Source organism: Suricata suricatta, chromosome 11 (assembly GCF_006229205.1).
Source record: "Suricata suricatta isolate VVHF042 chromosome 11, meerkat_22Aug2017_6uvM2_HiC, whole genome shotgun sequence".
Lineage (NCBI taxonomy): Eukaryota > Metazoa > Chordata > Mammalia > Carnivora > Herpestidae > Suricata > Suricata suricatta.
The window spans coordinates 107,055,528-107,068,231 of record NC_043710.1 but is presented as its reverse complement, the minus strand read 5'-3'; the positions used below and the strand labels follow the sequence as shown (position 1 = coordinate 107,068,231).

Genomic DNA, 12,704 nt, shown 5'->3' with positions numbered 1-12,704 from the left:
CAGCTCGGGTCTCTGGGACACAAAGTCAGAGGCGCTGTCTGTCCTCAAGGTCCTTACTGCTTCACGGCTTGTCTGCTAGACAAACAATCATGACACAAACTACGCAGAGCCGGGGGAGGAAGACACCTCAGCTGGGAGGGTATGGGAGTCAGGGAAGACTTCACGGAGGAGGCGGCATCTGGAGCAGGTGTTGAGAGATAAAGAGGAGCTCTCCAGGCAGGCAGGCGGCAGGAGGAAGAGGAGAAGAGGGGGCGGCATGGGAGGGGGAGAGGCCGTGGCTGCTGGGGGTGGGGCGTGCCTCGATGCGGAGGGAGCGCAGGCCAAAAACAGGGGCGAGAAGGTGACGGGGTCGCAGAGCCAGATCCTGAGGCACAGGTGAGACTTCTTCTGAGGGGCGGCCCCCCTGGGCCCGGGGCAGCTGGGGGCCACACCCCACAGCCGGGGGCCTAGGGAGGCTCCAGCCGGTGGCATTAGCTCCCAGAAGCTTTGACAAGGAGCTCCCCATCCCCTCCCTTCCTCTTTCCCTCTTTGAGTGACAGAAGAGGGGCCCGGGGAAGGGGCAGCTGGAGATTCAGGGACCCGTAGGGCCCCCGGTTTGGCTTCTCCAAGTGGCTGCGTCTCTCTCTGCGTCATTCCGGGGTACGTGTGGAGCGTCTGCTCTCTCCCCGGGGAAGGCCCTGCTCCGAAGCTGGGAACCGATCTCCAGTTACCACCGCGCTCTGCTGCTCTGGGACGGCCCCTGAGCTCAGCCGGAGGCGGCCACCTTCCCATCCCAGACCTCGGCTTCCGGAAGAGGCCTGAGTGGAGGTGGTTGGTGTGGTTCTTGGTGGGCAGACAGCCGAGGGGCCCCATCCCTGTCCGGGAGGGTATGATTACTTCCAGGGAGCCGGGTCCAAGATCTGGGGGCTGGAGGCGTCCTGGAGCCATCAACTCGTCTCCTAACGGGTCTTGTCACCACCCCCGGGCCCGTGGCCTCCCCTAGTGGGCAGAATCATCAGCTTCTGAGCTGGGCCTGAGCCGTCTGCGCCTCCCTTGCCCTTCCCCTTCCTGCTGTTTCAGTGTTTTCTTGCCCCCAGACAAGCAGCCACGAAGCTCCGTCTCTTAATGAAACTGTTTGAAGATGATTAATTGTGCAGCCACCTCATTTGCATGCACAGGCTGTGGCGTCCGCTTCTCTCCCACGCTCCCGCGCCCGGGGCCCTCCGCGTGCCGCTGGCCAAACAGAGCCCTGGTCTCCAGTGCGCCCACGCAGGCGGCCCTGGCAGCCGCGGCCACGTCTCCAGGGAGACGGGCGGGCCTGTGCCGCCACCTTCGGGGCCACCCGGCGGGGCGCGGGTCGTGAACTCGGGCCCGAGAGGACAGGCTGCTTGGGTCTTCCCTGGTGTCTCTCCTGTACTCGCCAACTGCTGGCCTTGGATGAGCCACAGACCCTCTGGCTCCAGTTGCTTCTGGAAACAGAATCGCACAGATACCGTCTCCGTGGGCCGCGTCCCTCTGTCCGTCTCCAGGGTTGGGTATGGCGAAGGGGCTGCTGCAGTAGTTTTTGGAATGACTGGCGGCATCAAATGGCCTCTTGGGATCTAAGATGTTAACGTCAAGGTTCTATGGGATCCTTGCCTTTGCCACGTTCTAGCGCCACCTGGCAGAGCGGGCCCGCTAACCGCTAATGTCGCACCCTGTCCTCACTAAGGAGACCCCAGAGCCTCGCAGGCTCCCACCAGAAGGCTCCGTTGTGGAGGGGGAAGGGTGCCTGCACAGGAGGCCAGGGCTGGGGGAGGGGCCCAAAGCCGGCGGGGGTGGCGTGCGTTCAGTGTCCGGGCCCAGTGTCCCTGAAGTTCACGTAGGTGTCGGACCAGGCAGGAGGAATCTTACCCAGTGGGCTTTGAAAGGGCAAAATTCACACCGAGTCACAGGCCCTGGCCCTGAGCTCTCTCACGCGTGGGGTAGAAGGGACATGGGACTCAGGCTTTCCGGGGACAGGAAACTAACTGTGGACGCTCTTCCTGTAAAATGAGCGTGTGCTGCTACCGACCCAAAAGTGTACCAAGGACCTCTTTAGGTTTCCTGAACCTGAGGGGAAGGACTGCTGTCTGGCCTGGGAGTGTTAGAAAACCAGAGGGGCAGGGGCGCCTGGGGGGCCCAGGTCATGATCTCATGGTTTGTGGGTTCGAGCCCCGTGTCGGGCTCTGTGCTGACAGCTCAGAGCCTGGAGCCTGTTTCAGATTCTGTGTCTCCTTCTCTCTCTCTGCCCCTCCCCCACTCATGCTCTGTCTGTCTGTCTCTCTGTATCAAAAATAAATAAACTATAAAAAATAATTTAGAAAACAGAAGGGCAGAGGGGCCGACAGGCACAGGGTCTGTGTGGGAAGTCTGAGGGTGGCCTCCTGGGAGGGGAGGGCCAGAACTCCCTCTCACCCGAGACTAAGAGCTGACCCTGGAACTGGAAGGCAGGCAGGCTCTCCAGTGAAGCACAGGAGCTGAAAGAGAAAGGGCCCTGACTTGACCTTGGGGCAGAGGTAGGGATGGAGCCGGCGTGAAGGAAGGTGGCAGATCCTTAGGGCGGCAGGTGGCGGGGCAGCAAGGCCGCAGCGAGAAGGCCTCCAGGTTGGGGTGAAGAGGCGCTGGGGAGGCATGGGCGCTGATGCTGGGGCCTGGGGGCTCCTGAGGGGTGAGGAGGCAGGGGTCTGGGTAGAGCCGGGGGCCGCAGCAGCCTGGGACCTCGCCTCATCGGCGGCTCCACCTTCAGAGTCACGTGTGGGTTCGGCACTGCCCAGGAGACAGGCTCGGGCAGGGGAGGGGGGAGGGCGCCACGGTGGGGGGGGCAGACGCTTGCCGGATGGGAGCTGGGGTTTGATGGTCTCCGTGAGTCCAAGCCTGGCACGGTGCACCTCACCCCGTGGGTTCTCGGCTCCTCTGCGGGCGCTCACGCTCTGGATGCCCCCCCTTCCCTTCCCCCAGCGGGTGTTTCAGTCAGGTGCTTCCAGAACCATGACCAGAGAGTGCCTCCCTGTCTCTAGTCCCTGGTCACTGGGCTTTGGGGGACCCCACTCTTTGTGGAGCTGGGTCGGGAGTAGCTTGGTGTCCGACAAACTGCCAGAGGAGGGCTTGGAATCGGAGCTTCAGAAGGGCGGCCTTTCTTGGCTGAGCCCGTTCAGGACACCAGTGAAGGGAGCGGCTTGGGGTGTCGGGAAGCCGCTGGCTGAGGGTGTCAGGGCCCCAGGGGCTCGGTGCTGATCGGCAGCTAGCAGTCCGGTTGGTCTCGGATAAGTCAGCTTTCCCCTCTCTATTCCTCAGTTTCTTTATCCATAAAATGGATAATTTACCATCCATTCACCCATCTGTATATGTGTCCATCCATCCTTCCATCCGTCCATTATTTCCTGGATGCCAGCTGCATGCTGGGCACTGTGTGTGGCACTGAGGCTGCGCAGCAGTGACAAGGCTGACATGGTCCCTTCCCTTGCGGACCTTAGGGTGGACCCAACAACAAAGACATTACTGAAGAGAACACCTGTCTCCCAGGGTTGTCTGGGTGCTGACCTAATGAGATGCTGCGGGAAAGGGCCTTGTCCAGCGAAGGAGACCGTCTGAGGAGGAGCCAGGGACGCCTTCAGCTTGTCTGGGCTAATGGCTCAATGTGTGTTCCCAAACCCTTGCATTCCCGCCCCGTTACCCACCTCAGTCATCCCCCCAGAGCTGCTCCTTCCTTCTCTCTGCCCCCTGCCTCTGCCACCTGCTGTGCCTTCCCTGCAGGAGCCTTGGCGTCTGGCAGGGGTGGGGCTGTGAGAGCTGAGCTGATTGCTGCTAATGAGCAGCACTGAACCTTGGCCGTGCTGGAGAGGCAGATAAGGGAACTGCAGGTGGTGAGGCCGGCCATGGATGGTCCTGCCGAGGGTGTCAGACTCGGCAGGCACGGTCCCGAGGTGACTGTGTCCCTGGCCACCCCTTGGCAGTGACCGGCATTGTCTCCCGTGACTGCACAGTGGAGAGGGTTGGGCTGCGGTAGAAGCAGCAGCAGGTGGTTTAGAAGGGAGGACCTTGAGCGAGGCCTTCTCCAGATCCGGAGGCGGAGCCTGCACCCTCTCAGTATTCCTGTTTCCAACCTCCGCTCGGACCCCGCACCCCTGCAGAAAATGCTCTGCCCCCCTCACCGCGTGTCATCTGTCCCTCCAGACCCCAGCAGACGTCTCCCCTCTCCCTGCTCTGGCCTCCCGCTCAGCTAGAGACAGTGTCCTCTTCCTCTTAAATGCCCGGAGCCCTTGGTCGTCCCCGTCCTGTGGTGTTTCTGTCTTCTCCTTCGAGCTGCACATGGAGGACGTGTGTCCCCTCCCCCAGCGCTCTCCCCACCCGGCATGAAGTCCTGTCGTCATGCTCGGCACCTGACACTCAGTGCCCAGCCAAGCTTACCACAAGGTCCCAGAACTGTCCGGGCCGTCTGGGTGCTCAAGGGCCATTTCTGAAGGTGCGTTTTACAGATGAAGAAACTGCGTATCAGGCCAGAGAGTTTTGCCTAAAACCAAACAGCCAGTAAGAAGTGTCCCTACTTCAATGTCGGGTCTGTGTTGGGGCAGTTTATTATTATGAGGACTTCTGGGGACAACGGGCTCAAAGAGCTAAGTAATGAATGACAAAAATCACCGAACCAGAGTGTTGTGATCATACTTCTGATCAACCAAGCGGACAAGCCGCAGGTGTGCTGAGGGCGGGGCTGAGGGAAACCGGTTTGCCTTGGAGCCGGGCATCCTGGAGGCGTGTGCCAGCGAGCTGACTGGGTCTCCACGAGATTCCCTGGGCCCTGCGGAGTTCCTTCTGCAGAGAAACCGCTGCCTGCTCACTTGTCTTCAGGTTTTTCCTGAGAGCGAGTGAGCACGAGAGCAGGAGGTAGGGAGAGAGTCCTAAGCAGGCTCTCTGCTGTCAGCATAGAGCCCGGCATGGGGCTTGAACTCTTGATCTCTCGAACCGAGAGATCAGGACTTGAGCTGAAATCAAGAGTCGACTGAGCCGCCCACGCGCCCGACTGCCTGCTGACTTTACCCTCACAGCCCCGCGGCTGTGAGAACTCTCTAGACTCACCCCGTGGTTTTCAGAGCGGACTCCTGAAGTGGGCTGGAGGAGTGCCCACATGCCCTCACGTCACGGAGGGGCCTCCTGACCTCCTGAAGCTGCTTTCGTTACCAGTCGGGTTGCTAAGAGCCTGCATTAGCACCTTGGCCTGGGTCGAAGTAATGGAATTCTCTTCTGCGTAAATCCTAAGGGATTGACACGGCCAAACTGGTCTGTTGACCTTTTCTGGAGGCTCAGTATTGACTCTATAGTTCCCGAGACTTTCAGAAAAACTTCTGCAGTGCGGGCGGAGGGCCTGGTGCCGCAGATATCTGTTTTCTGTGTCTGCACAGCCCCCGCTTGCCCTTTTTCTCGGTTACTCTATCCCTGCTTCCTTTAGGGCATCGGCTCTTCCCCTGCTCCCGTGAGGCGGCAGGACAGCCGTTACCTGGCCCTCAGGAGGAGGCCCGTGGCTCGGCCTGGCCATCGCTGGCCACAGTGATTGGCCTTGGAGTATGTGCACTTGTGGCCCACAGCTGGACAGGCACAGAGTCCTGGCCTGACCGCACACGTGGCGGGGCAAGAAGGGGCGGGGAGGCAGGGGGCCACTTCCGCCGAGATCCCAGGCAAGGATGACACAGACCCCAAGGCCATTCCTCCCATGACCCCAGCCCAGGGAGGATGCTCAAACCTAGCAAGAGAGAAGAGGGCAATGCAAAGAGAGATGGAGAAGGAGAGGGGCCTGACCGCGCCTCCGACCTTCTGGTTTCACCCTGCTCTTCCTAGCGACAGGCGCCAGCACACCTCCGGTTCTGCAACATCAATCAAATCGCTCCTTCACATGGAAAGAGTCCTGATTCCAAGCAAGGTTGTGTGAAACCACAAACGGATGAAATAGGAAGGACAACTTCAGATAAACCGAGTCCATTTGGCTTTATGATAAACGATGTTGCCCAACTTCTTTACCAGTGGGACCTTCGTCAGGAGGCGCACCTGACTGCGTGCCTGTTGTCTGGGACCACGGGCATAGCCAACCCTTTCTAGAGAGTAGGTTCTGAGGGGCGAAGGGCCCCAGAGAAACTGGGGTGACTTGGACCCCAGAGACCGACTCAGCTTCAGGCTTCATTTCCGGAAGGCTGTCTCTGCCCTGGCGATGACGCTCAAGGGTGTGTGTGTGTGTGTGTGAAATCCAAGGTCCCCCTGCCCCAGGCCTGCTGCCCCTGCCACCCCCTCCAATGTTTGGCTCTTTCTAGCAGTCGGACTTCCAGCTCCCTGGGGCCACCCTGGGGAGCCCCTCTCTGGACAGTGGGAGCGGGGAGCCGGCAGCGGGCCCCCAGGCCTGGGCTGGTGTGAGCCATGGGGCTTTATCTCGCCATTAATGGTTTTCTAAATTGGTGGCAGTGGAGCAAAAAACCCAATTTGCGCCTGGAGCACGCATGATTACTATTGTAATAACCTCAGCTAATAAGAATATGATGTGGGGCGAGGCTGGGAGAGAAAACACATTTCTCATTAGCTTTTGATTAATTACTCTACATAATTTCTTAGTTGTGGTGGCCAAGGGGGGGGGTGTTTCCGTCTCCTTACCTCACCTTAACCCCAGCAGGCTGGGGATATTCTGGGGATCGTGGTGTTCCTCCCGAGAGCCATGAGGGACAAATGCCCGTCTCTCCTACCGCCTTTCTCCTCTCTCCTCCTCACATCCTTTCTGTCTCCTCTCCGCCTTCGCTCTCCTCGCCCTCTTCATCTTTTCTCCTTTCTCTTTCTCCTCTCTGCAGCCTCTCCGGAGCCTTCATGGGCGTCCGGCTGGCACGTGGGGACGCCCACGCGGTCCCGTCACACTGCCGGGGAGCAGGCGATGGCTAGTTTGCAGGTCCCGGCTGATCTGCCCTGCCTCCTGAGCCCGGCTGCCCTCTTGGCTCACCTGCTCGTTTCTGGCTGCGGGCGGCCCGCCCCGCCTGCCCCCTGGTTTCGGGTTTCCTCGGGACTCTGTGTGGTTTGGAACTGTTCATGCCCTCTTACCACCTCACCACAGAGGCCTCCTGGTCCAGGCTGGACGTGCCCTCCATTCCTCATGTCTGGGACCCAGTGCTTGATAGGACGGTGCCTGGAAACACGTTGATCCCATCTGTAACTCAGCAGGCTTCTGTTGACCCTGCTGTGTGCCCTGCAGTGGGGTGGCAGAGAGATGCCAGGTGTGGTCCTGCCATCATTTGGAAAGGTTGTCGGCCAGGGACAGAGCCTCCCACGAGGCGGTGTGTACTGTGCGTGCCCAGTGGGCGGGGCAGAGTGGGGAGGGAAGCTTCGTGGAGGAGGCGAGCTCAGGTTTGGACAGGCAGAAGGAGGGAACGGAGAGGGACCCCAGATGCGGGCGTCGTGTGAGCAAAGACCCGGGGTGGGAGTGCTCAGCGCACTTCTGGGGGGGTGTGAAGTGGCCGCCATGTTTTAAGTGGGGTTTTCCGTGGGGCGGGAGCTACAAGGGCAGGTCGGAGGCTGAGTGTTGCAGACGTCATGCTGAAGGTTTGGGACACGCGTGCTGTGCGGCTGGGGGTCCTGGCAGGTGCAGGGGTGCAGGGAGACCTTACAGCAGCGGTTTGCTGAGTGGACACTGCGGTGTTAGTTTTCCATCGCTACTGTGACAGATTACCACAAAATTAGTGGCTTAAAAGAACCCGGATTTATCGTCTCACAGTTCTGCAGGCCAGAAATGCAGGTTGGCTTGACGGTTTTCTCTCCTCGGGGTTTATACAAGCCTGAAATCAAGCTGTTGGTGGCCGGACCCCCCGGGGCAGGGGCGTGGGAAGGATGCACCTCCAGGCTCGTGCGGGTGGTTGGCAGAGTGCGTTCCTTGTGGTTGTGGGACCGGCACCCCGTCCCCTTGCCAGCTGGAAGTGGCTGCCCGGGCTCCTGGAGGCCACGCCCAGGTCTTGCACAGGGTCCCCTCTCAGCGCCAGTGGAGAAAATCTGTGTCCGTGCTTGGAGGCCCCCTGACCCCCGCTGCTGCTGCGCCCTCCCACAGTTTTCTCTGCATCTCTCTGACTTCAGCTGGAGAGAGTTCTCTGTTTCCAAGGGCTCATGGGCTTCGACGGGACTTGTCTGGATAATCCAGGGTCCTCGGTTTTAGGGTCCATAACCTTAATTTTAAACACCTGTGGTCCCATATTCAACATATCCCCAGGCTCCAGGGATCAGAGCATGGGTGTTCTGAGGGAGAGGCATTATTCTGCTTGCTACATGGGACCAGACAGATTAGGGGGTTTCTGCAACAGTCCTGTTGAGTGGACATGAGGGAGAGACCTTGGGACATGAGAATGGAAAGGCCAGACAGGTGCCACATCATTTCAAGGGCAATGACCAGACGCTCGATGATTGGTAGCATGTGTAAGGGTTTGGGGGTGTGGCGAGGGGGAGGGAAGGGTTGACCTTGGATCCAGCCCAGCGAACAAGAGAAAGATGGTGACTCGCTGGTCACTCTAGGAGGAAGGGCTGGTTGTGGAGGGCAGATGACTTGGGGGTGACGGCAGAATTCTTACCAACTGAAACTGACTTCTGAGTGGTCGGGAACCCTCAGTAGAGAAGTCAGATCTGGTCATGCTAACCTGTGGGGTATTCACATGGACGGCCTCGGGCGGGGGTGGGGACTGGGGTGGGGATCGGTGTGTTCCAGGGAGGTGGGCTGGAAAGGAAATTGGGCTGGGACCTCAGGGGCTGACCGAAGAAGAGGTGGGAGGGGGAAGGAGAGCTAGAGAGAGAGACTGAACGAGCAGACACAGCCAGGCGAGTGGAAAACAAGGAGGGCAGCTCGGAGAGGTCCCGTTTGTGAGGCCAGGCGGCCCAGTGGGCAGGGTCAGGAAGGACAGATGTCCGGCGGCGGCGGCGCGGGCCAGAGGCCATGAGTGGGTGATGGCCGTGGTGGTGGGGGCCTGCACTTCCAAGTGTGGAGGCGGAGGAGGGACAGGGTGGCGCGGCGGAGGGAGTGGGAACACGCAACAGGCTCAGTCGGGCCCACAGGCGCTGTGTGTCGGTGCGTGAGGAGGAACGGGAAAGGCCAGGGTGCGGGGACTCAGAGCAGGGAGGGGACTGGTACAGCTGGGAGCAGGTGGAGGAATGGGATTGGGAGCAAGGGGCTCCTGAGGTTGAGAATGGAACCAGAAGCTTTCAGGAGGAGAGGCCACAGGTGGATCCAGGAACACTGGCCCCACTGTGTGCTGGACCTCTGCCCACAGGGCAGAGGGGAGGCCAGGGCCTGGCACTTGGGTAGGACGGGCTGGGCAGAGGCCCAGGTGGACACTTGGCCTGTGGGAGGGGCAGAGGACAGGACCCTGAAGCCACAGGGGGGTTCTTCCTGTGCTGTGCCCATTTGTGGTGTCCTGCTTATCGTGGGGGCCTGGGGCTTTGCAGCACAAGAGGTCCTGGCTGAAAGGGGTTAATTTATTCAAGGAGGTTTAGGAAAAGGGGCACAAGGGCATCTGTCCTGCTGCAGGGCCCTTTGGGAGCAGGAGAGCACGGTTTCAGGGCTCTGGCCTTCCACGGCCCTCCGTGCGCCCAAGGTTCTTGTGAGCCCAGCCTCCCCGCCACTTCTGACATTTCGCAGGCCTTTGTCTGGGGCCTAATTGCCTGCCACCGTGCTCTGTCCCCAGACCCTGCCTGCCATTTTGCCGGCTGGGCTGCGGGGCTGCTCAGAGCCACAGGAAGCCATTCGGCAACGACAGGCTGGCCCAGAATAGAGCTGCATCCACAGGCGAGCGCAGCCATCTCTGCAGGTGCTCGGTGGGGGCCCTCGATGTGTGTGCGTCCCTGCGCAGTCGGCTTGTGCAGACACGTGGATGCGGGGGAGGCTTCAGCATCGGGGGGACCGTGAAGCCGGTGGGCAGAGGGGCGCACAGGGGCCAGTGCAGTGACAGAGACTTGGAGAGGGCCAGGACCGGGGCCTGGGTACGGAGGAGGGCCCGAGAGGCCCAGGGCCTGGCACGGGCACTGCCATCCTCCGCCCGAGCCGCAGCCTCCCTGCCCTGCCCGGCGGCGCCCCGTGCCCCCTCCCCAGGCTGCGGCCACCCCCTGCCCTCTGGCTCCCTCCATCGACTCCCACCCCGAGAAGGAAGAGGAAATCTCGCTGGAGATCCATGTAAAAATAGATGTATTTCTCGATAAGCAGCGAGCCTGAAAAACAGCTGAGCCGGAGTCTGCTCCGCTGACAGAAGATCTATGTACCAAATTCCTCTTCAAAATCTATTTCTCCGGAGATTTATTCTTGCAGGGCGCTGCCGAGCGGGGGGACGTTCGCAGCACCGGGCGACTGGGGTCCACTGCTCCTTCCTTTCCCAGTGGCAGCTGCCCAGCGCGCGGTGGTCAGGTTCGGGGGCGTGGCCAGAGCCGAACAAGAGGGGTTTGAATGACCAAAAGGTCGTTCTCACGCATTAGCCTGGCTGGGTCGGACGCCAGCGAGAGGTGGCGTGACATGGGCCTGGCGGCCGAGAGAGGAAGTGAGGGCTGTATTTATGTTTCCATCTAAATGCATGGATCAAAGCAGACACTTTAATCTATTCAACAACAGCCCGAGGATTAAAAAGTTGCAGGCAAATCACAGTCTTAAATTGGTAATATATTTTTGCTTGTCACTTGACAAATCATTTTAGAGAGTAACTCCCGGCCGGGTGGAGGGCCTGGGGACTTGAACTTGGCCCAGCGCGGTAGGCGGGGCCTGAGTCCCCTCCTGCTGCAGCTCCCGGGAGCCTGGCTGCCCCCGGTCTCCTGTTTGGACAGTGGGAGCTGACGGAATCTCGGGCCTCAGGGCGCACCTCTCACTCTGCTTTAATCTCCGTAAAAGCCTAGCAGGTGGGTCCCCATGTTACGGATCAGGTGGTGCAGAGAGACGGCTGGCCTGGGCGGCAGAGCGATGTGCGGAAGGACGGGCTGCGGAGTCTGGGCAGCCAGATAAGATGACTGTGCCCTCCGGGGGCCACCGGGCGGCGGGGAGGGTCAGAGACTGTGTGGCTCTTGCCATGTTCCTTCTCTTCCCAGTCTCCTCATCTGCAAAACAGGACAATAGTCACATCTGCCTCCTGGGGCTGCTGTCGGGAATCAGGGAGGTGGCACGTGGACTGAGCTTGAGCGCCGCATGTGCCGCACGATGAGAAGGTTGTTGGAGCCTCGAAGGACAGGACCAACCAGAGTGTGGCTGGAGGCGGAGAGAAGCCCACGCCTTCCGAGGGGCGTTCGAGGCGGGAAGACGGGACGGTGCCTCCTGATCCCATCCGGGCTGGGAGAGAAGGGGAGATTTATCTGTCCATGTGGTCCCGCCAGAGACAATTCGGTCCGTAAGGAGACTGATGGACTTCAGCTGAAGAGACGCAAAAACTCTCTAACCGCTAGAGTCGGGTAGAGAGGGAATGATGCGCGGAGGGTTTGGGGAGGGGCGGGAGGTAAGGCTGGACGAGCGCTTGGTGACGAGGCTGCACCCACAGGTCTGCCTGCCCAGTGGTGCCATTTAGGTCCGATCTCTTGAAAGGTTCTTTCCAAGCAGGGACTTTGAGCAGGATCTAAAATTCTATTGCAGTAGAATCAGCTCCCCATCATTTCCAGCAACAGAGGACAAGAGCAGTTGGGAACAAATCATCTATTTTTCTTAAAAAGACATTCTTTTGTGTGTATTTTATGACTTAATCTATTGATCGACGCTTGTCAGGTCCCCCCTAACCCTCAGGTGTGTGGGGTAACAGGGGATGGCAGGTGGCTGGGCGGGGGGCGGGGGGCTGGCGGTGGTGCCGGAGGGATTCCTGGGGGACCGGAGCAGGACCAGCCGCCGAAGGGCAGTGGGCTTGGAGTGGAGACTTGGATTTCCTCTGGTCTCCTCTCTCAGCGTGTGTGTGTCCAGCGGAAAGTCAGCTGATCTCTCTGTGCCTCAGTTTCTCCGTGTGGGAAGCAGGGGGCAGATGCGTCTCCTCTCACCTTTCAGAGGATTTGGCAGTCTTGGCAGTGGCCTTGCTGCTCCCTTGGCCTTGGGAGACGGGTGCTGCTTGTGGCGGGGAAGGGGCACCTTGGGTGCGCCATGCTCTTGCTGCGGTGGTGCTCAGCCCTGGTCTTCTTCCTTCTTCCTTCTTCCTCTTCTTTGGTGGCTGTTCCCGAGCCCCGGGACCCCGCCCCTCCGCATCTGTCCCCACTGGCTGCGGTGGCAGCGGCGAGGCGCGGGCGCGATGGTCCCCAGGCGGAGCCTCTGCACTGGCACGCGGCCAGACTGCACCATCTGCCTGTGCGGAAATGGAGTGCAGGTGTCGGGTTTGGGGTGCAGGTAACTGTGACGGCATATGGTCCCGGAGCAAGGCGAGCCCCCCGGCGCGGGCCGCAGAGGCCCCCGTGTCCCCCGGCTCGGGCCGCTGCTCTGCACCGTCCATCCGCATCCTCTTGTGAGCCTCGCAACAGCCGAGCCGGGGAGGTCAGGGCATTATCGGATTCGTTTTACCAGCGTGGAAATCGAGAACGGAGAGGTTAAATCTCCGACCCAGGGTCCTGGAGTCCGTCAGTAGTGGACCTGAACTAGCCCTCTGGGTCACCCGACTCTTAATTCCATTTTCCTCGAGTGACCTGGCCACGCCCTGCAGTTCAGCAAGCATTTACGGAGGGCCTTTCATGGGTCAGGCACCGAGCTAGATGCAGGGGTCCCG

At 60.3% G+C, this 12,704-nt stretch overlaps 1 protein-coding gene across 1 annotated transcript in view; it reads right to left on the bottom strand.

The window, feature by feature from the left end:
* LOC115272700 (extensin-like) overlaps window positions 1–12,434 on the bottom strand; it is a 16,292-nt gene extending 3,858 nt beyond the window's left edge. Inside the window, exons 1-5 of the mRNA XM_029915696.1 lie at window positions 11,992–12,434; window positions 11,741–11,819; window positions 6,745–6,884; window positions 6,010–6,097; window positions 2,500–2,661 (exon numbers count right to left, since the gene is read on the bottom strand). Coding sequence (XP_029771556.1) covers window positions 2,500–2,661; window positions 6,010–6,097; window positions 6,745–6,884; window positions 11,741–11,819; window positions 11,992–12,434 — 912 coding nt within the window. The remainder of the gene's footprint in view (window positions 1–2,499; window positions 2,662–6,009; window positions 6,098–6,744; window positions 6,885–11,740; window positions 11,820–11,991) is intronic.
* Window positions 12,435–12,704: the final 270 nt, after the last annotated feature.